General features: G+C 48.3%; 1 protein-coding gene across 1 annotated transcript in view; it reads right to left on the bottom strand.

Moving 5' to 3' along the window:
• Window positions 1-20551, bottom strand: part of CSMD2 (CUB and Sushi multiple domains 2) — a 597686-nt gene that overhangs the window by 364846 nt on the left and 212289 nt on the right. Inside the window, 1 exon segment of the mRNA XM_053897825.1 lies at window positions 20026-20233. Coding sequence (XP_053753800.1) covers window positions 20026-20233 — 208 coding nt within the window.

The following is a 20551-nucleotide window of genomic DNA, read 5'->3' as shown; positions in this document are numbered from 1 at the left end:
TCGGAGAGGTTGACACACGTACAGTTGACCCTTGAATGACACAGGTTTTGAATGTGGTTCCATTACATGTGGATATTTTACAGTACAGGGCTGTAAATGAATTTCCTCTTCCTTATGATTGCCCTAATAACATTTTCTTTTTTCTAGCTTACTTTACTATAAGAATACAGCAGCAAAAACATGTAACATGCCAAGTGTGTGTTCACTGACTGTTTATGTTATCCGTAAGACTTCCAGTCAACGGTAGGCTGTTGTACTTAAGTGTTTGGGGAGTCAAAAGTTATATGCAGATTTCTGCACAGGAGGTTGGCACCTCTAACCCCCACATTGTTCAAGGGTCAACTGTATTTTGTATTTATATGTATTACACACTGTGTTCTCAAAATAAAAGAAGCTAGAGAAAAAAAAAGGTTAAGAAAATCATAAGGAAGAGAAACACATTTACAGGACTGCACTGTAGTTATTGAAAACACTCTATGTTAAATGGACACACGGTTCAAACTCATGTTGTTCAAGGGTCAACTGTACTCCTGAGCCCCTGCTGCCCCTGCAGTGGAAGGTAGATTTAGAGAAGAAGAAAGTAAGGCTCAGAGAGGTTAAGTACCTTGCCCAAAGCCACACAGACCGTACATGGCAGAGTCAGCACTTCCTGCCAGCCCAGGTTGCTAAAAAAACAATTTCTCTTGCAGTCGTTCTAGCTAAACGTCCCACTCCCCAAATACCCATCTGGGGCTGTGGTTTTTGCTAAAGGGATATAGTGGAGTCATTACCAGACTCTGAAGAGATAAAGCATTGCAAATTGAATGAGAAAATCTATTTTCACATCCTGATGAAGACATAACTGACACTGAATTGTTTTAGAGGAAAACACAGCCCCTGGTTTTCTCCTTTTTTAAAAAAAAACTTCAAGTTATAGCTTTAGAAAAATAGGAGCAGCTGACTATCATAGATAAAAATGCCCTTTTGCCTAATGGGATCTTTAATAAGGAATCCTAATTAATTCTCTTGAATAGAGAACTTTTACACTGGTGTTATCTCAGCCCGGTGCTGATGGGCCTGGTTATTTCCAGATACAGAATAATGAATCTTTTCCAGCTGGGCTAGGAGTCGCCAGAGACTTGTCAACTTCCCTGGAAGGTAATTACTTGCCAGGGCACCGGGAGCTGGAGGGGAGCTGGGGGAGGGTAATTACCAGCTGGGGGACTGGGGGCGTTTTGAGGGGAGCCGAGGAGGGCATCGATGGGCAAGGGCTGGGAGACACAATTGGGAAGGAAATTGCTAGTGGAAGAATGGAAGCCACGTTAGCATCCAGGATGTCATCCGCAGCTCGGAGCCAGGCCTAAGGGACACTTGCCTTTATGTGAAAAACGCCACTTGATGGAGCTTGACAGATTCTGATAATTGCAAGAGCTGAACGGGCAGCCAGCAGAAGTCAGGAAGTGGGCCTGCCTGCGTCTCTTCTTGGCTGGGGCAAAGGCTGGGCTGTCACTGCCCGGGGACCTTCATGGCGTCCTTAAAGACAACACTAAATGAACAGGGTTATCTGGACAACTCAGGCCTCAGACCAGCAATGAGAAGGACGTGGCTGAATGACACGGGCCATTTGTCTGCAGTGACAGGGCTCTCCTACCGGGGAAGGCCACCGGCAGTCTGTCCTGTGATCGCAGGGCGTCTTCTAGGTAGTGGCAGACGAGGTCTCGATGAGCCTGGCTGCGGGGAAGCCAGCCCCCAGCTCCAACCAAGCCCAGCCCAAAGGACAAAAGCAGCACAAGGGAAAACAGGAGCGAGGCTGGAGCCCGGGGGCGCCCTTCCCCAACACCCAAAGTCTCTTCCCAGCCTGGAATCCCTACCTCAGTCCCGAGGGGCAGAAAGGGTAAGAGGCTGGAAGGCAAAGGACCCTGGCATCAACCTGCAAGTTCCCAGCTCTGTGACCTTGGGCATGTGACCTCGTGGAGCCTCAGTTTCTCACAGTTACTTAGAGATGCAAAGGAAAGATTCGATGTAAACGCCTGGCCCGGAGTTGACACTCTGTAAAGAGTACCTGTCTTTTCTTCCTGAAATCCTCCAGGAAACAAATTATTGATTACCAAAGTGGGGGAGAGGGCAGAAAGCTGGGGGGGAGATGGGCAAAATCGGTGAAGGGGATTAAGAGGTAAATATTTCCAGTTATAAAAGAAATAAGTCATGGGAATGTAATGTAAAGCCTAGGGAATAAGAGTCTATAATACTGTAATAACTTTGTGCGGTGACAGATGGTAACTAGACTTATCATGGGGATCATTTCATAATGCATAAAAATATCCAATCACTATGATATACACCTGGAACTAAACAGGATATTGTATGTCAATTATACTCCAATAAAAAAGAAACATTAAAAATAAATAAATTAGTAAATAATCAAATACATAAAACAACAACAAAACCCTCCAAGTTCCAGAAAAATCACCTTGGGGGAGGCGGTGGATCCTGTTGGAGGGGAATCTGCGGTGTTGTGTTTGTACATGAGAATTTAGGAAGTCTGTGCGCCAAGATGCATGTTCCCGGCAGGTTGAGCGGGGAGGGGAGCAGTGTGAAGGACCCATCACTTGCCTTATAAAACTGTGGGGTGGGTGATGTTCAGAAACCGAGCACCATGCTCGGGAAAAGTGTCAAAGCCACATTGTCCACCCTGGTCTTTCCCTGTGCCCTCCAGGCTACCACCCAAATGGCCCTGGGATCTTGGAGCTGCCTGGCCCAGAGTGTGATGACCATTTCTTGCCTCCTGTTTGGGTCCAGCCCCCAGATGCCTCCTTGACTGACCAGCTGAGAGGCTGAGACCCACAACACCTGGGAACCTCTGAAGGAAGCAGTGTGTAGCCACCTGTCTGCACAGCACACAGGCTGGGAGGCTGCTGGAGTGGAGTGGGGGTGGGGGGGTGGGGGGCAGGGTGAACAGGGGCAGGTTGGGGCAGCACGTGGGGTAGAGGAGGCCCTTCCAGGTGCTTTAGCCATGCAAGGTCAGAGAAAGGACACAAGCAGGATTTAAATGCTGGGAAGCTGGGCCTGTTCAAAGTCTTTCACGGCAAATGTTTCTTGTACCTGTATGCAAGGCACCAAGAGAGTAAGTTAACTGTGGTCATGTGATTACTGGCAACAGAGCCAGGATTTGAACCCAACACTGACTCCTAAAGCCATGCTCTCTTCCTTACTCTGCACTGCCTTCCCTGAGGTTCAGAGCTGAGCAGGGAGTCCTGGGGATCTTTCCCAGGGTGCCAGAGGGGAGACCCTGATACTTGATTCCTCTCTGCAGACCTGGGCTCAGGAAGCAGAGCTGGGAGTCCAGCAGGCCAAGCCCTTGCTACTCCCCACTTGGGCCATGGACACCTGGAGTCATGGCAGCATGGAAAAGGACTATGGGCATCTCAGTAGGAGGACCAAGCCTCCTGGAGACCTAGCATGGGGCTGGGAGTGCTCAGCACCCAACTTGGGAGTTAGCCCATGTGTTCCACCGACAAACATCCTCTAGATGGGCCTGTCACAGACATCCTCCACCTTCCTAGAGCTGACGACACAGAATGTCAGGAAGGACCTGGGAGACGGGAGAAGTGCTGTGCAGAAACCACATTACCCCAACCCCCCACAAGGGGAGCAGCCCCCAAGATTCCACGGTTTGCCCTAGGAACACAAAAGACGCTAGTCTACTTCTAGCCAAAACTGAATGCTTGATTCAAGGGCCAGGGACTGGCTGCAGGTTGGACTGTCCTGGGACATGAGGAGAAGATCCCTGGAGGATCAGCAGTGCAGGGTGGGCGGGGCTGTTCTCTGTGGGCTAGGACCCAGCACTGACTCACCAGGGCCCATGCAGGGAGGGCAGAGAGGACAGGGAGACTCAAGAAGAGAAAACCAAAAAGCCATGTCAACGATGGGGTCAGAACAGAAAAGGGATCAGAGCTCAGAGGAACAGAATGGGGGGGTGGGTGTGGACCAGGGTTTAGGGTCCAGAGAGCCAGGGCCCAAATCCCGACTCAGACACTTCCTAGCTGTATGACTTCTGGCAGGTGTCTTAACCTCTTGGAGTCAGCTTTTCTACCCGAAAAACAGGGAGGATGATACATTCTTTCACAAGAGCTTTGTAGGGATTTAAATGGGATAATGCATGTGACACCCTTAGCACAGGGCCTGAAACACAGTGGCTCTTAAAGATTATTCCACTCCTCAAGGCAGGAAGGAAGCAGATAATGAGACTTGGAAGAGGCCAGATGGACTATACCAGTGCCCGCTCAAAGAGCAAGATGTGACCCCTGGAATGGCTGGCCTAGGACCCACAGAGGGAACGTAATCGGAAGAACCCACCTGGAGAGGGCAGTGCGCAGGGGAAGAGAAAGCTAAGCCTCTGAGACTCAATTTCTTCATCTGCAAAGTGGGTATGAAAATACCTAACCTGCAGATGGTAGTAAAGGTTCAATGAGACAAGATGTGTGATGTCATTCAGTGCAGAAACCAGCTGGCTCATAGAGGCAATCAAGGGACCCTCCTACCTCAGTGTCCCCATCCCCCTGAAGCACCGTCTCACCACCATCAAAAAGAAAGGCATATGGCACTTAGATTCACCCTGCCTGGTCTCAGGGCCTTTTGGTAACAGGATGAATGTCAAGCCAAATAAACAGGCAAATAGTCTCTTGATTATTCAACAGATCGTCAAGGATTGTCAGATTTGGCTAAGCACTGAGGATTCAGAGATGATGGGTAAGTTCCTGGTCTTTAAGAGTTTATGTTGGAAGAAGGATGCCAGAGAAGCTAAGTGGCTTATGCCAGCGCAGCAAGTACCTGGCAGAGGGTGGGGACAGAGACACCACCACGTCTCAAGTTTTCAGAAAGGAGACAGCCTTTGCTTAGGCCCACATCAGGTAGACAAGGAGGTGAGGCTAGACTTCAAAGCCAGAGGGTTGGGACTTTCTAGTTCAACATTATAATTGCAGGGCTTAACACAGAGCTTGACACAGAGTAGGCAGGCAAAAATCATTTCTTTTTTTTTTAATGTTTACTTATCTTTGAGAGAGAGAGAGAGAGAGACAGAGAGAGAGCGCAAGTGGGAAAGGGACAGAAAGAGGGAGACACAGAATCCAAGCAGGCTTCAGGCTCTGGGCTGTCAGCACAGAGCCCGATGCAGGGCTCGAACTCACGAACCGCGCAATCACAACCTGAGCTGAAGTCAGATGCTCAACCAACTGAGCCACCCAGGCACCCCCCAGGCAAAAATCATTTGTTAAATAAATTAATAAAAATTAATAAAAAACAATATTGAGGAGTCAATGTGCCTCATTTTATGTAAAAGATATGCTTGCCCAAACTGGTAGGTAAACCATAACCAAACATATAAGCCAAATGCAACCCACGAATTTCCACGCTAAGAAATTAAAACATGGAACCGTGCATGAAAAGATGAATCATTTCATAATGGGCAAAAATCCACCCCCTCCATATTATTGCTCTGGAAAGTTCTGTTTAGGTCTAGTATGGCTCTTAAACTTTAATCTGCTTCAGAACACCTGGGAGAACGGTTACGAATACCGAATTTAGGCCCATCCTCAGAAATTTCAGAGGTAGTCGCCTAGGGTAGAACCCAGGATTCTGCATTCTAAACACCATCCAGGCAAGTCCGGGGAAGACAATCAAGTCATGAGAAGCTCATTTCTTATTTCACTCTAGGATGTCCTTCATTATCTCTTTCCTAAAAGCCTAGCATGCTTCACCAGTTCTCCACCTTGGTGCAGAGATCCCATGGGGAGCGTTCAAACTACATCTGCCTGGGTCCCACCCCAGGCCGGCTGGTTCTAACAAGCATCGGGGTTGCACTAACTTCACTGAATCCTATATCCCTGCACCTTTTCTCTCTCTGGCCCAGAGATCAATGTTAACAGACACCTCAGGCTGTCTCTGACTCTCCCCGTCAGCCACATCTCCGATGACCTGAAGTGGAATCTGGAAGAAAGAGGAAATCGCATGCAGAGCCTGCCTTTGAGGACAGAGGCTACAGACTGAGGATGAGAAGGGTTGCCAGCGGTCACCGAGTTCACCTGGCAACGGGGAACGGAACGGGGAACGTGTTCATCACCCTCTGATTGCCTTTGCTCCCGTCTCCCTGGGGTTTGTAGGCAGGAGGCAAAGAGTACTAGAAGGACTCCTAGTGGGACAGGTTGCCAGTAAATTGATTCTGCCCCAACCCCAGGGCAGGCTGTGAGCAGTGCCCATCAAATCCCTCACCTCCTTATTGCCAGGCCCAGCGTGCTGCCGCTCAGAGGAAGTGAAAGGGGTAGCTGAAACTGATGTGGCTGCAGAAACTGACATCAGGTGCCAGACACCCATTTGCTTAACAAACTGGCTAATTTTACCCTCTGTCTCTCAGACCAGAACTCTTTTGAAGGGAAGGAACAAAAAAGAAAGAAAGTGATATTTAACACATTTCTATTTCTGTGCTACACAGTCTCTCTCTGAGGTTGCAAGTTTGAGCCTAATTGATTTCTTCGTCAAAAGGGAAAAAGAAAGACAAAAAGGAAAAACAAACAACTGCGAACCCTTACCTCACTCACACTGCAATCAAACCTCTCCAGTTCTGTCGACTGCTGAGCTTTTTATTTTTTAACACTGGCCAAGTGACTTGCATAATTTAAGATCCTTTCTAGCACTGATCAGCCTGCTCTGGCCAAGCAGTTTGCTGATTAATTATTAATCAGACTGAGTTTAGGATGAATAATCAGCAAGAGTCAGGGCTAATTTGCAAATGTCCCCCAGGAAGGTTATCACTTAAAATATTTGGTGGAGAGGCTCCACGTTAACCTTTGTAATTAGCCACAGGACATTGTTACTGGTGAGACAGAAGCATGTCTCTCCTCCAAACAAGCCAAACTTGTACACCTACTAAGTGCCAAGACCTGCGTTTAGGCTCTTTCAAGGTTCTGCAGGCAGTGGTGGGGAAGGGGAGGGGCACAGAAAAGAAACACACACATAATAGGCAAGCAAGAAAATATCTAGTATTGACAAATGCCTAAAATAAAACAAGATGCTGAGATAGTGAGTGAGGGTTACTTTAGATTTCATGCAAAGGGAAGGCCTTTCTAAGGACAGAAGATTTAAGTTGAATTTTTGCATTTAAAAAAGATGGGTCTTAAAAAATAACCTCACTTTGAAGGAAGAGAATCTTAAGCCCTGGGAGCAGCTAGTGCAGAGGCTCTAGGAGGAAGACTGCTCAGCCCATCAAGGGACAAGAGGAAGGTGAGTGCAGCTGGGGCACAGTGAGGGGGTGGGAGTGATAGAGGGAAGTCAAGGAGTTGGGCAGTGACCCAGTAACGGACAGTCTTGTTGTAGGATGTTACTCTAAGTGCGATGGGAAGTTGTTGGCAAGCCTTAAACAAGGGAGACATGATGTGATGTATATAAACATCAGTCATCCGAGTTGCCGTATGGAGAATGGATTACAGGAGGGACAGAAGCAGGAAGACAAGGCCACTGAGCAGCCAGAGATGCTGGGGCAGAGAATGGGCACAAGCAGTTTCCTCTTTGGAGCAGACAGGTGGAGAAGGCTGGGCAGAGGACAGGTTAGGGGTGAGGAGGGAATGAGAAACCAATGTCTGCGGACAGAAGAATGAATCAATAAAATGTGATATGTATATACCAGAGAGTATTATTCAGCCATAAAAGGGAGTAGAATTCTGGCACGTGCTATAACATGGATGAAATCTGACATCATCATCAGTGAAATAAGCCCACACAAAAGAAGAAATACTGTATAATTCCACTTAAACGAAATACCTAGAGTAGTCCAATTCATAGAGACAGAAAAGTGGTTATCAGGGGATGGGAACAGGTGGGGTGTTATTTAACGGGGACAGAGGTTCAGTCTGAGGTGAGAAAGTTCCAGAGATGGATGGAGGTGTTGGGCGTACAACCATGTGAATGTACTTAATGCCACTCAATTGTAAATCCAGAAATGATTACAATGGTAAATTTTATGTGTATTTTACCACAATAAAAAATCTGCTTGGAAGTGTTCATTTTGAGATTCCTGTTAAGGTTTTCAGATTCCAGTTAAGATATAGGGAGCCCAGGAGGTTCCTCAAGCCTGGACATTTAAATTGAGTGCCAATGGCATATAAAGAAAATGATGCTGAAAGACAAAATGTGATTTGCTGAGGTTACCTGGGAAAGAGGGCAAATGGAGAAGAGGAGGGTTCCTGGACCCCCTGGGCAGTCCACATGTAAGGGCTGGACAGAGGCTGGACAGTGGAAGAGACAGAAAAGGAGGTAGAACAGGAGTGGCCATAGGTAGCTAGCTGTGTCATTCCATGTCAGCCAAGAGAAGAGAATGGTTCAAGAAGGACAGACGACCAATATCGTGTGTTGCCTAGAGGCCAAGTCCAGGGACAATGGAGAAGCAACAATGAATTTGGCAACCTGGAGGTCACTGGCAATCTTATCAAGGTCACTTTTAGTGGCAGGTGGGACAGACCCTGAGAAAGGGTCCATTTCCAGTAACTGGCAGTAGCTGATTGGGCATGAGTAATGGGCTTTTGGTGTGCACTGGCTTTTTTATTTTAGACAATAGATATTAGAATATGTCTCTGTGCTGTTAGCAGTGCTCAGGAGAAGAAAAACAATAATGAATGTGAGAAGAAGGAGATGAATTTAGTATGGGAAGTCTTTGGGGAATATGAGGTCTGGAACATAAAAGGAGGGGCTGGCTTTTTTACAGGAGCCAGGACATCACGTCTACTGAAATATGAGGCGTGGCAGAGAGATACTGATTCACCAGCATTTCATCTGTGCATCATGTTTCCAGGCTCCTTTACAGCTAGGCTGGACCACGTGGTTATTTCTGGCCAATGAAATACGAGGTGGGCGATGTGTCTCTCTCTGGGCTGGGGCAGTGAAAAGCCCATGCTAGGTTCTCCACTCTTCTTCCCTGCCATGGCAGCGGGGAAGGCCACATACTCTGGGTGGTACATCTATAAGACGGTGGAACTTTCTTGAGACTGGACACCCACCTGCATTTCCATGTGGATCAGAGCCACTCCCGACTGACCCATGGCAGTCATGTAGCATGAGTGAAAAAGAAACCTTTGTGGTGTTATACCATGTGTTGAATTGCAGGGTTAATGAAGTTCAGAGAAGGAAATGGCAAGAGATGAGGCTGCGGTGATAGGCAGGGTTGGATCAAAAAGGGCCTTATCAATGGCTGGAATTTTATTCCACAGACAATGGAAAATGATTGAAAGTTTCTGCCTGAGGCTTAGCATGTCAGATATGCATTTTAATTAAACCATTCTGGTAACAGTGGGGAGGCTGAATTGAAGAGTGCCAAGAAGCTAGGAGATCAGTAAGGAGGCTATTACAACCCACAAAGAAGAAAAGATGATGGGCTGAACTGGGGGAGTGACAATAAAGATGGAAAAATATGTTACAGGAGGTACACTGGGAGACCTCAGAGAACAGGGATGGTTCCCAGATTCTTGGATGACTAGGTAGAGTGGAGTACCATAAACTAAGACAGGAAACAGACTCTGACCATTTTAGTAGCCAAGTATGAGTGAAGTTGGGACGTGCTGAATTGGAGATATTGGTGGACGTCACGGTGGAGATGTCCAACAGGTGGCTGGCTCTACAGTTTGCTGCTCAGGAGGAGGCCAGGCTGGGAAGCCAGATTCGGGAGTTCTAAACAAACAGGTGGTACCTGAAGCCATGAGAGCAGAGAAGAGTACCCAGGGAGAGTGTGGGGGATGAGGACAGCAGTAAGACAAGAGCAGAGTCTTGGGGACATCAAAGGAAACAGAAGAAATGGTCAGAGAGGCCCAAGAAGCATCAGAGAGAGCAGCATAAAGCGAAGAGAGAGTTCTAAAAGGAGAAAATGACCAACAATGTAAGGGAACGCGGAGGTGCCAGTAAGAGGAGACCTAAAACCTATCTTGTGGATTTGGCACTGGAAGTGGTTAGTGTTTGGGGTGAGGGGTGCTTCTCTGACAATAATCTTAATGTGAATGTTTTCAGGGGAAGGCAGGGGATAGAAGCCATGGAGAAGCAGGTGAGGAATTAATGCCGATAGAGGACTCCAAGGAAGACCACTGGTCCAAGACCTCGAAGGAGAAGTTCCTGGAGGTGATGGAGTTCTACTCCTCCAGGAAGCCTCCCACTTTTCAAGCCAACCTGGCCCTCTCACTTCCCAGATGATGAGATCTGCTGACTTCAACAGTGATCATCTGTCATTTCATCAGATTGTCAACTGCTGGTTTTCTGTGGGAATCCTGCTTCCCCGGTGAGTCTGGGAGTGTCACACACTGGCCACCCAGCCACTGAATGAGGAAAAGCTGGAATGAAAGAAGTACAGGCTCAGGGTTCGAACTAAGGGCTTATGTCAGGCTCAGGAAGCCAGAAAAAAATCGTAGGAGCAAGAGACAGGTAAAATCAGGGCGAACCATGGGGTAAGAGAAGCCAAGAGGGAGTCCCACAAAGTTGTATGGCCAAGCATGAAAAGAGAGACCAGGGATGGGGTCTTGAACATTCTAAATGAACTGAGGTCATTCTGGAAGGCAGGTTTTGCCAGAATGAGAGGCCTCTGGAAGGGCCCAGAACAGCTCCTTCCATCTGTCTTAGCGGCACCATCAGGCATCTGGCAGCTCCTTGAGAGAGAGGTCGAAAAGAGCATCTTGTTGTCTGGTGCCCTTCCCAGTCCTGGCACGGGCCCCCGCACAGACGATGTACTTAGTACAAACTTGTTGCATGCAGTCAGTGCAGACGATGTACTTAGTGCAAACCTACTGCATGCAGTCGGCCCCACGGGGGGTGAGACAGCTGCCTGACCTTGGCTTCCCACACACAGGACTTTGCCAAATCACAAGCCCTAGCAGAGCCGCTGTGCCAATGGTGGACAGCCCCGGCTCATTTCTTGCTCCTTCTAGCTGCGGCTTTTGTTCTCTTTCTGAGAACAAGTTCTCACCCAGGGGAGCAAGGAAGTCATGCTGATACTCTGTGGAGTGTGCAGGAGCCCTGGCCCTGACTCTCCAGACATGATCTGCCAACAGCATGCTAGGGCACTAATCCTTTCCTACCGTTCGGCTGTGGGGCTTGGAATGCTATTTCCAACTCTGGGAGATATGGGAGATGAGATTTTAAAGGGCTGGTTATTTATGGCCTGGCTCCTGATGGCTACAACAGATGCAATTTCATGGGCTCCATCAGAAGAGAACAGCTTCTTGGGGTGGCTTAAAGAATTGTGATGTGGCAGGGAAGGAGGGGGAAGCAAGGGCCTCAAGAACCCACAGGAAGGCAGGTGCTTGTGTCTCATCCCCCTACTGGTTCCAAGTGCTACTGGGTTCGCAGCCTTGGTCATGCTCCATCTCAGCTGCTTCCTGAGCATCTCTGTCGGCTTGAGACCTTGTCCCTACCTTGTTCTTGACATTAAAACAAGCTGAAACCCCAGAAGACAGGCATTAGGCCCATGACACTCCCATGTATGAAGTTTAAGGACATATAGGACATTGTGATGATGGGCTTTTACAGGTGCAATTCCCTCCACCCTGAAATGCTGGTCCCTAAATTCTTCCCGCCGTGGCTCTTGCTCAATAGTCAGGTCTCTGCTTAAATCTGACCCCCCCCCCAGAGAGGCCTCCCCAGCTCATTTATCTTAATCAGGCCCCACTGCTACTATTCCCCACCTTGTTCATTTCCTTCACGGCACTCAACACGAGTGAATTTTATATTTGTTTTGTGGCTTTATTAGTATAGGTCTCCCCCAGGTAAACCAGAAGTCCCACAAAGGCAGAGTCTGTATCTGTCTCCTCCACTACTATAATTCCATGCCAAGCCCAATGTCAGGCAATAGAAGGGCCTACGTAATCTGCTTGAACGGATACATTATGAAGGAAAGTTTGGTGATAAAGGCTGACGGCAATGATGGAGACACTGCCGAGAACGATGGTGCCGGGCTGTTCCTGACCATAACTTCTCAAAGCCTTGCCACAGTATTTACCCGAACACCATTTTTTAGGCATAGCTGTTGATTTCCCCTGACCATCTCCACTACAGATCCCCCCAAAACTGTGTATCAATAACCAAGGGCAACTGTGTCCCTGTATCCAGGCTCATCTCCTTCCTTGCTGTGGCCTTAACTTCCTTCTCTGTGCTTATTTTGCCCTGGGGAGGCCAGAGAGCATCACCATCCCCCACTCCACCCAAGCCCTCTGCTGGTGAACAATCCTAACAGTCATTAGGCAGGAACTTGGGGATTACCTCAGACTCTCCCCTGTCTCCATTCCTCCTTTCCAATGAACCTCCCAAAGCAATTGATTCTGCATCTGAGATGTGGCTTGGTGCCACCCCATCCTCTTCATCCCTTCACAGCTGCCATAATTCAAGGTTGGATCATCTCTTGGCTGAGTGGTCACAAAAAAGTTTTATAGCTGGTTTCTTGGACCCAATTAAAACTCAGAGTGACAATGTTACATCTCCGCTTAGAACACTTCCATTGCCTTCTACAGTCTTTGGAATCCCCTCCCAGCTTATGAACATAGGACGAGGTTCTTACTGATCCACACTCTCCCTGTGCCTACCCTGCACCCACTTGCAATGCCCCCAACACACCAGGGTCCTTTCCTGCTCTGTGACAGTGGCAAACTCTAGTTCCTGCGTTGAATTCAAAAGTCACCCCTTCTGGCATTCGTTCATCTGAGTCCTTCTAGCAGCCCCTCCCATCATGATAGGAAGACTTTATCTTCTCAGTGACCCAATTTTCCTTTGGTGAACCACGCCTCCCCCACTCCCAGGCAGGGGGTTTGAGCAGGACAGATAGTCATGTGACCTGGGCCTGGTCAGTAAGAACACTCTCTGTGGACACTGGTGTTGAGGCCTGAGCACACGGCTCAATCTGGTCCAATTAAGGTTCATCTTAGGGCTTTTGTGGGAACCATCGGGAAAGAGAAGCTTCCTTTTTGCTGGGATTGCTAAACCAGCAGAATGGAGGGAGCTGATGGTGGTTGCCTTTGCTCCCTCATGGGGAAAGCATGCCTGAGAAAGCTGACACATAAGAGAGCAAAGCTGTGGGAGGGAGAGAAATACATTCTGATAATATTATTTGCATACCTTGATCCAGCAGTCCCTGAAGCCAATCCCTCGACTTTTCAGTTACAGAAGCCAACACATTCCCTTTTTAGCTTGAGTCAGCTGGAGGTGGGTATCTATTTCTTGAACCAAAAGAATACTATTACATTTTTCTTTTCAGTCTCTATGGGAGCTTCTTTATACCTTTTAGTAAAGGCATCTAACATATGATATTGTCAAGCATTTAATTATATTCTGCTTCTTCACCCTGACTGTGAGCTCCAGGGTCCAGCATGATACATGGCTATTACATAAACATTTGTGGAGGGAATAAACAACTCCTTGGGGATAGGACTGTGTCTTTGTCTCCCTAGCACCTAGGAGAGCCTAGTTCATAGAAGTCTCTCAATAAATGATTACCGAAAATAAATAGGGGAAAAGTAACAAAGAATGTAAATGATCTAAACCAATGGTTTGATAAAGTACATGTGAATGAATAAATAAGTGAATAGTTATTATTAACAAATCCCCATTGGCATGCTGTTCTCATTCTAATTATATCTGAATCTAATGACTCCTGAATGAAATATCTAGTTAAAAGTCGCTGAGATCAAATGGTTCTAGTTGGCTCAAATTTCATGTGTAAAATGCTTAATAATTAAAACAAAGTCTTTCAAAGAGGAAAAAGAATGTTGCTAGCAAAATTTTCAAACTGAATGTCTGTAAAGTAGACGGGAATTTTTGTATCTCCACCTACAAAAACAAAAGCAAAAAAAAAAAAAAAATGAAGGGGAACAAAGCAAAGAAAAACCCTCAGAGCTGGATCCAGAGAGTAGGCTGAACCTGCTTTCCAGGGAAATTCTCTTTCTAGAAACAGCCGGGGTCTATGGGTGGCCCCGGGAGCAGGAAATCCAGACAGTACAGCAGAGTTTCCTCTATGTTCTCTGGGCAGAGGGGCCAGGTAGGCTCAGAGGCAAGGTGGGTGGGTGCACAGTGGAGAGAATCCTGGGACCACTTCCTGGACCTGTATCCCAGGGATCAGGGGAGCTCCTGTTGGGGTGGGATGCCAGGCTACAGCCCGGGGATGATGCTCTCCCTGCCTCCGCCCCTCCCACATCCAGATAGCACCCACGCTGTGAGGTCTGTCTCAAATGCAGCCCCCACATTAGGGCCTTGCTCCTCCCACCCGAGGGCAGCTTCCTGCAGTATGCCTTGTTTCCTTTCCTACTTAAAGGTTTGGTGGAGGCAAATATATCACATAGAGGTCCACGGGGCTTGGCTTGGGGGGTGGGGACACAGAGAATGCACAGGCAGATTGCAAATGACCCGAGTGAAACAAATAAAGAATGGAAGTCCAGGGGCGCCTGGCTGGCTCAATCAGTTGAGCGTCTGACTCTTGATTTCAGCTCAGGTCATGGTCCCAGGGTCATGGGATCAAGCCCCACATTGGGCTCCATGCTGAGCATGGAGTCTGCTTAAGATTCTCTCTCTCTCTCTCTCTCTCTCTCTCTGCCCCTCTCCCCAGCTGGCATACTCTTCTCTAAAGTAAAATATTGAAAAATTTAAGAATGGGAATCCAAGTACACTGAAAGGGGCAAGGAAGAGAGGCTTGGAATCACTGGCAGAGACTGACCCACAGCCGGAGAGCCAAGAAGATGGTGGAGAGGCTCTAGGGTCTGCACAGAAACCCCTCATGTGGGAAGGAGCTATGGACTCCTTCTACCAGCCTCCCCACCACAAACACACTTCTGGCAGCCCCCAGGGAAAAGATGGCTTCAATTCTGAGTGCAGGTCGGGCCCTGCCTGCCCTTCCTGCTATAGGAGGAAACTGCCACCTAGCAAAGGAGAGAAGCAGAGAAAGAGAAGGAGCAAAGGAGAGACGAAGGCCCAACTGAATTCTGCAGCAGCGAGATGATGCCGGGCAGAGATGGGCCTCCTCTCTGGGTCCGGTACAGTGGTCCCCTGACTGTCTTCTCCACACTCTCTGCTCCCTCTCCCCTACGTGGCAGGCCCCGGGGAGCAGGTGCTGTGCCTGTACCCCGGTGAAGTGTCCCCTGCTCCTAGCCTGCACCGAGCAGCCACTGTAGCTGCAGCAGTCCACTCTTCTTCCGCTCTTCGGACGAGGCAGCTAACTGGTCAGTCTGGGGCTGGGTCCAGGCGAGAAGGGGTGATGCTGCCTGCAACGTGCCCAAAAATTGCAGCTCTGGGAAGGCAGTTTCAACGAAATCACCACCCTCTCTTCTGACCTTTGCCAGGACATCCTCCGGTCTGACCCAGTCCTCCTTACCTGGGTTTCCAGGCAATTCCCTGGGGAGCTGAATCAGCTGCGGTGACCAGGCTGTGCCTTCCTGCCCGGTGAGAGGCCTCTGAGCTGCCAGGCTGGGAAGAACGGCCTCAGGGAGATCACTAAGAATGGGGCCACCAAGGCTCTGGGCTGCTGGAGACGCCTCACTTATCCTCTTCCCTTCAAAGGGTGAGCCCCTAACTCTGGTCGCCATCCCAGGAGTATCACCTCCATTGTGAGCCAGGCAGCAGTTTACGTGTGCAGCCCTTTCAACATGCTTTGTAGGCTGGTGTGATGAGCCCCATTTTTCAGATGTGGAAACTGAGACTCAGAGGCAAGTAAATAGGCTTTAACAGCCATTAAGAGGGTTTTGAGCTCAAGTTCAAGATCAGGGTTTTGAGCTCAAGTCTGTCTGGCTCCCAGACCTGCTCTCTCCTCAGTTAGATGCCAAGATACACAGACCCCCTCTCCTATTCTTGGAGGGGACATCTGGCTTTCTCTCCTTCCTGGTAGCCCCAGAAGAAGAGCCTGGAGAGATTCAAATGGAGAGTGTCAAGCATGAGGCAGAGGAAGGAGAGCAGAGATTCTAGCTCTTGTGTCTTCTCGGTGGGCTTTAATTCATTGATTTTCTCCACAATGGAGAGGCCAGCTGTATAATGGGCTGGCAATCGCTTGTACTTGTTATAACATGATCCTGCTACCCTCCAGGGACACAGAACCCAGGGCCATAAAAAACTGAGTTTTTAAACCCCAGTTCTGCACCACCACCCACCTCAGTCCCAGCCATCTGAAAAAGTCCAGGGGCCTCATGAGGAACTTTAGCAACGGTGAGAGTTTTTCCTAGCATTTGAGGAGAAGGAATGGGGCTCCATGAAGGACAGAGCCAACTGACTTGGTCAGAGCAGAACAAAGCTGCCCACCCCCATCCCCCCCCCGCACCAAGAAGGATCAGTGAGAGAGTACTTGGTCCCTAAACTGAGTTCAGTGAACTAGAGACAGAAGAGCATATGCGTAAGAGCGGTTGACGTGGTGCAATATATGGATATATGGTGGTGACTTGGAGGGGCATGTATCAAGGGTGATTGTGTGTGTGTGTGTGTGTGTGTGTCTGTGTGTGTGCGCGCGCATGCAGTTGGGGAGGAATCCAAATACACTATCTGGATTGTAACTTTCAGTTCAAACCCAGCTTTTGCTCACGGTCAATCACAAAATAAGAGTTAAAACGAAAATTTAAAAAGCAATTAACATCAGAGGGAGTACATCCAAAATACTTGGGGACCTCTCAACATGTCATAGTTACAGGGTTCAGTGCTCACCATCCTAACAGCCTTTTCCTGTCCAAGACGTGTACTGCCGGATTCCCTGTGGCCACTCAGGGACCGGGAAACAGGAAGAAGCAGTGCGCTGGCTGATGTACGCACACCACGTGCTCTGTGGTTCCGGGCACACACCGCTATTTCTGTGCGCTCCGCCCACCTGCCTTCCTCCGCGCCAGCGCATAGCTGCCAACTGATTATATCCTGCTACGTTTTTGGCTTTGAATTGTCCTTTGTTTTATGAAATAACGTTCTGAGGAGTTGGCAGGTTTCTTTCTAATGTCCTCACTTGGCAAAATTAAAAAAAAAAAAAAAAAAAAAAAAAAAATATATATATATATATATATATATATATATATATATATATATATATATATCAACCCTCCATTTCCTCAGTTGTTTGGCAATTTTACTTGCCTGCGAAATCCAAACAACCGGAACCCCCAATTAAAAGTCTCCTGCTCTTAGCCCATTGGGGAGGAGAGTGTGGAAACTGAGTCAGGAACATTCCATGCCCCACCCACAACCCTGAATCAGTGGGAATCTGCTATCTGGTAAAGGAGGTAGTGGATTTTTTTCTCTCGAAGGTATCTCTGTCTTCTCAATAGGTGAAGGGATGCCCAGTTGTTCACATTCATCTTTTCTAACAGGATCTGCAGTCTTTCTATGGCTTGGCACAGAACTCAAGAAAACATCTTAAAATCTTAATGCACGGTGATATAAAGTAGCAACTCATAAACCAGCAGCTTCACAGTTCACAGGGATCCAGGGATCCATAAAGGAGAGGGGCAGGGGAGAAAGTGGGTTCTTTGCACACACGTCCCGAGCCTCCAAGTTTGTTTATCCGTAATTGCTATGCAAGTATAAATTAGAACAACAAATGCACCCTGGCTGGAAATGGTGACACCAACCCTATAAATAATTATAACTTAATCTTATAGCAAAGAGTTCTGAATGACTCCCCTAACGATTTCCTCCGCTTAATTCCTTCCCCCACTGAGTGACTTAATAGGAAAAGGAATAGTCTTTAAGATTTGTTTCACTCCAGAAGTTTGGACAATGTGTGGATTCACACCTGGGGGGGGCAGAGGCTGTGGGAGACTGTTTGGCCCACGGGTAAACAAGTGAGTCGAAGAGGCCTTGGGGCTGGAAGAGCCAGACCCGGCAGTGCTATTCATCGTGACATCTGCTCATCCAAGTGAAACCTTGGGAACGACCTACTAAGAGATCTGATGAGTACGCTGTGTCCTTCTTAAGAGAGCATGCCACACAGCCCTGGCGACCCTTCACAAAGGGAGCAGGATGTGACATGCTGCCATGGCTACGGAGATGGCCTTTCAAGTCCAACTCTCCTGGGGCTGAAGCCTCATTCTGCTCCTTATCAGCTGTTTGGCTTCGAGCAAGTGACATAACCTCTCTGGACCTCACTTTTCTCATCTGTAAGAGGAGGAAAATGATGCTACCTACTTCATGAAGTTTCTATGAGGAAAGATGAAATTATTGCTGTAAGAGCTTAGAACCAAACTAGGACATGCTGACAATAAATGCTCAATAAACGATGCTGTTATCACACCTATTATGTTTTGGAAGCATCTGCCATAATACAGGGAAAATTTTCATTACATAATGCTAAGTTAAAAATACATAACTACAGATAGATTTTCAGATCTGAATTTTGTAATATTAAAATATATATAAATAGGCAGCTAGCTTGCTCCAAGCAAAGCAAAAAGGCCAAAGGAGAATATATCAAAATTTTAATATTTCTTATTCATTTCTCCATACCTTTTTATATTTCCTCTGTTTTCTACAAGAAGCATATGCGTTACATTTACAATGATAAGAATAGGTATTTAACAAAGAGGGGTAGGGGGACAGAGGGCCTCCAGGCTGCCAGGTCACTGGGATTCCAGTGCAGAAGAGGGTCACCCGGGCTTTCATCCCCGCTCATAGCCCCAAATGTCCAGCCGCTGTCCCAGACTAGTTGACAGAATAGCCACCTGCACACAGCGGTCTGTCCTTGGCTCACATGCGCTTCTCTCAACCCCCCATCCAGGGTAGTGAATGATCTGGCCAAGTTCACTGGACAAGCTTAAGACACCAAGGTCTTCTGACTCCCAGGTCAGATCGCCTTCCACCATCCCAGGAAATTTGAGTTCTCCGGGCTACACTGGTCCCCAGATCTCTGAGTCCATAGTGGAAGGAATCTGTTCCCATTTTTGCCTCTGAAATAGTCATAACTGGCTCCTGCCATGGGTCTGTCTGATTTTCTCACCCTCAAAGGACCATGTCTTACACAACTGGTGTTTCCATCACAAGGCACGAAACCTGGTCTAAAAGAGGTGTTCAGGAAATGTGCCCCTGCTCCCTCTCCCTCCCCTCCTCCCCATTCACACTGACTGCCACATCTCCTTCCAGGAGCTATCCTACCCCGACTCTTGCAGTTACCCACTTTCTGAGTCCCTCAGAATCCTCAGGGACACCTCGTCTGCCCTCATCCCCAGGCCCTGAGTCCTGCCTTCCCCCGTGCAGCAATGGAAGTCTGCAAGATGCCATATCTTGTCTGAAGCACATCTGGACACATCCTTCTTTGGGCACCTGGTGTGCTGACACAGGTCCCCCTGTGCCCTCCGCCTGATAACACACCCACAAGGAGAATAAGAGAGGATATTCTAAGTGCCACACCACCACTCAAAGTTTGTCACCCAGAGTTGAACATTTCCCAAAGCCAGCCCCTGCTTGGGCATGTCCTGTGCATCTAAATCTCGGACAGTACCAGCAACTGGGGCTGATAAGTCTCGTCATCCCTCCGCTCCTGAACCCATCATCATCGAGAGTCTCCATGGTGGGTGGGGCACACCACAGAAAAGCCCGTGCAGTTTAGTAAAGCCAGAACGACAGGGAGGTTAGTCCTTCCCATCAGAAACTGTGGCGGAATGCCCTGTCCTTCCTTCACAGGGCCCCGGGAGTGGGAATTTCCACTTAAGATTCTATTCCCTTCATTGGATGCTTTGAATACGCCCTGCAGAGATGGAACAGTACTTCAGATCATTGCATGGAGACCGTGTCCACACCCTCAGACCAGGACAGTTTCAGTCTCAGTGCAAGTTACTCCACCAAGGCCCATCACGAAATTCTTCAGCAAAGATGCACATCACATTGGATATCAAAATCTCTGTAAAAATGGACCCTGGTTCTAAAAACGTCCAGTGAGTTTTCATTATGATGAGAACCAAACTCATCAACTCGTCAGGATGTGGCCAAGGGGCCTCAGACTGCAGGCCCAGATGCCGAGGAGACTGTGGGTGAGCCACAGTTTCCCGGGGGACCAAGGAGGGGACGCGACAGTGTGCTTACCAGAGAGAGGAGCCTTCGGTGCCCGTGACTTCCAGAAAGTCGTAACCATCCTCCAGCTGGAAGTCAATAAAGACCAGGGCGATGGTGTCTCCCAGTTCGGCCAGGATGGTCCACGTGCAGTCGGCATTGTTATGGTACTCCGAGGGGAAGTGGGGGCTAGAGATGATGCCGCTCTGGCCGCGCAGGGTCCCGCCACAGGCATCATCCGCTGCGGGTGCAAAGAGAAGAGGTTCAGGTGAGGTGGTCTGGTTCCCAGGCCCTGGCACTCGTGGGCTTCACCCGTGACAGGCATAGAGGGTCCCAGAATGTGATGCACAGGCAGGATGGACCAAGATCCTAGTCTGAATTGGCCTAGTAATAGTGGTACCAAACACTTCCATAGCCCTTACCATGTGCCAGGCCCTGTCCTGAGGATTTCAGATAGTGTTGTTCTCATTGAAAGATGAGCAAACCAAGGCCCAGGGAGGTTAAGTCACCTACCTAAGGTCACACAACCACTGAGCTGGGATTTGAACTCTGACATTCA

The sequence above is a fragment of the Panthera pardus genome, unplaced genomic scaffold (genome assembly GCF_024362965.1).
Source record: "Panthera pardus isolate Hobbes unplaced genomic scaffold, ASM2436296v1 HiC_scaffold_11, whole genome shotgun sequence".
In the NCBI taxonomy this organism is placed as follows: domain Eukaryota; kingdom Metazoa; phylum Chordata; class Mammalia; order Carnivora; family Felidae; genus Panthera; species Panthera pardus.
Note: the sequence above shows the minus strand (reverse complement) of the source record. Positions and strands in the feature narration are given on the sequence as shown.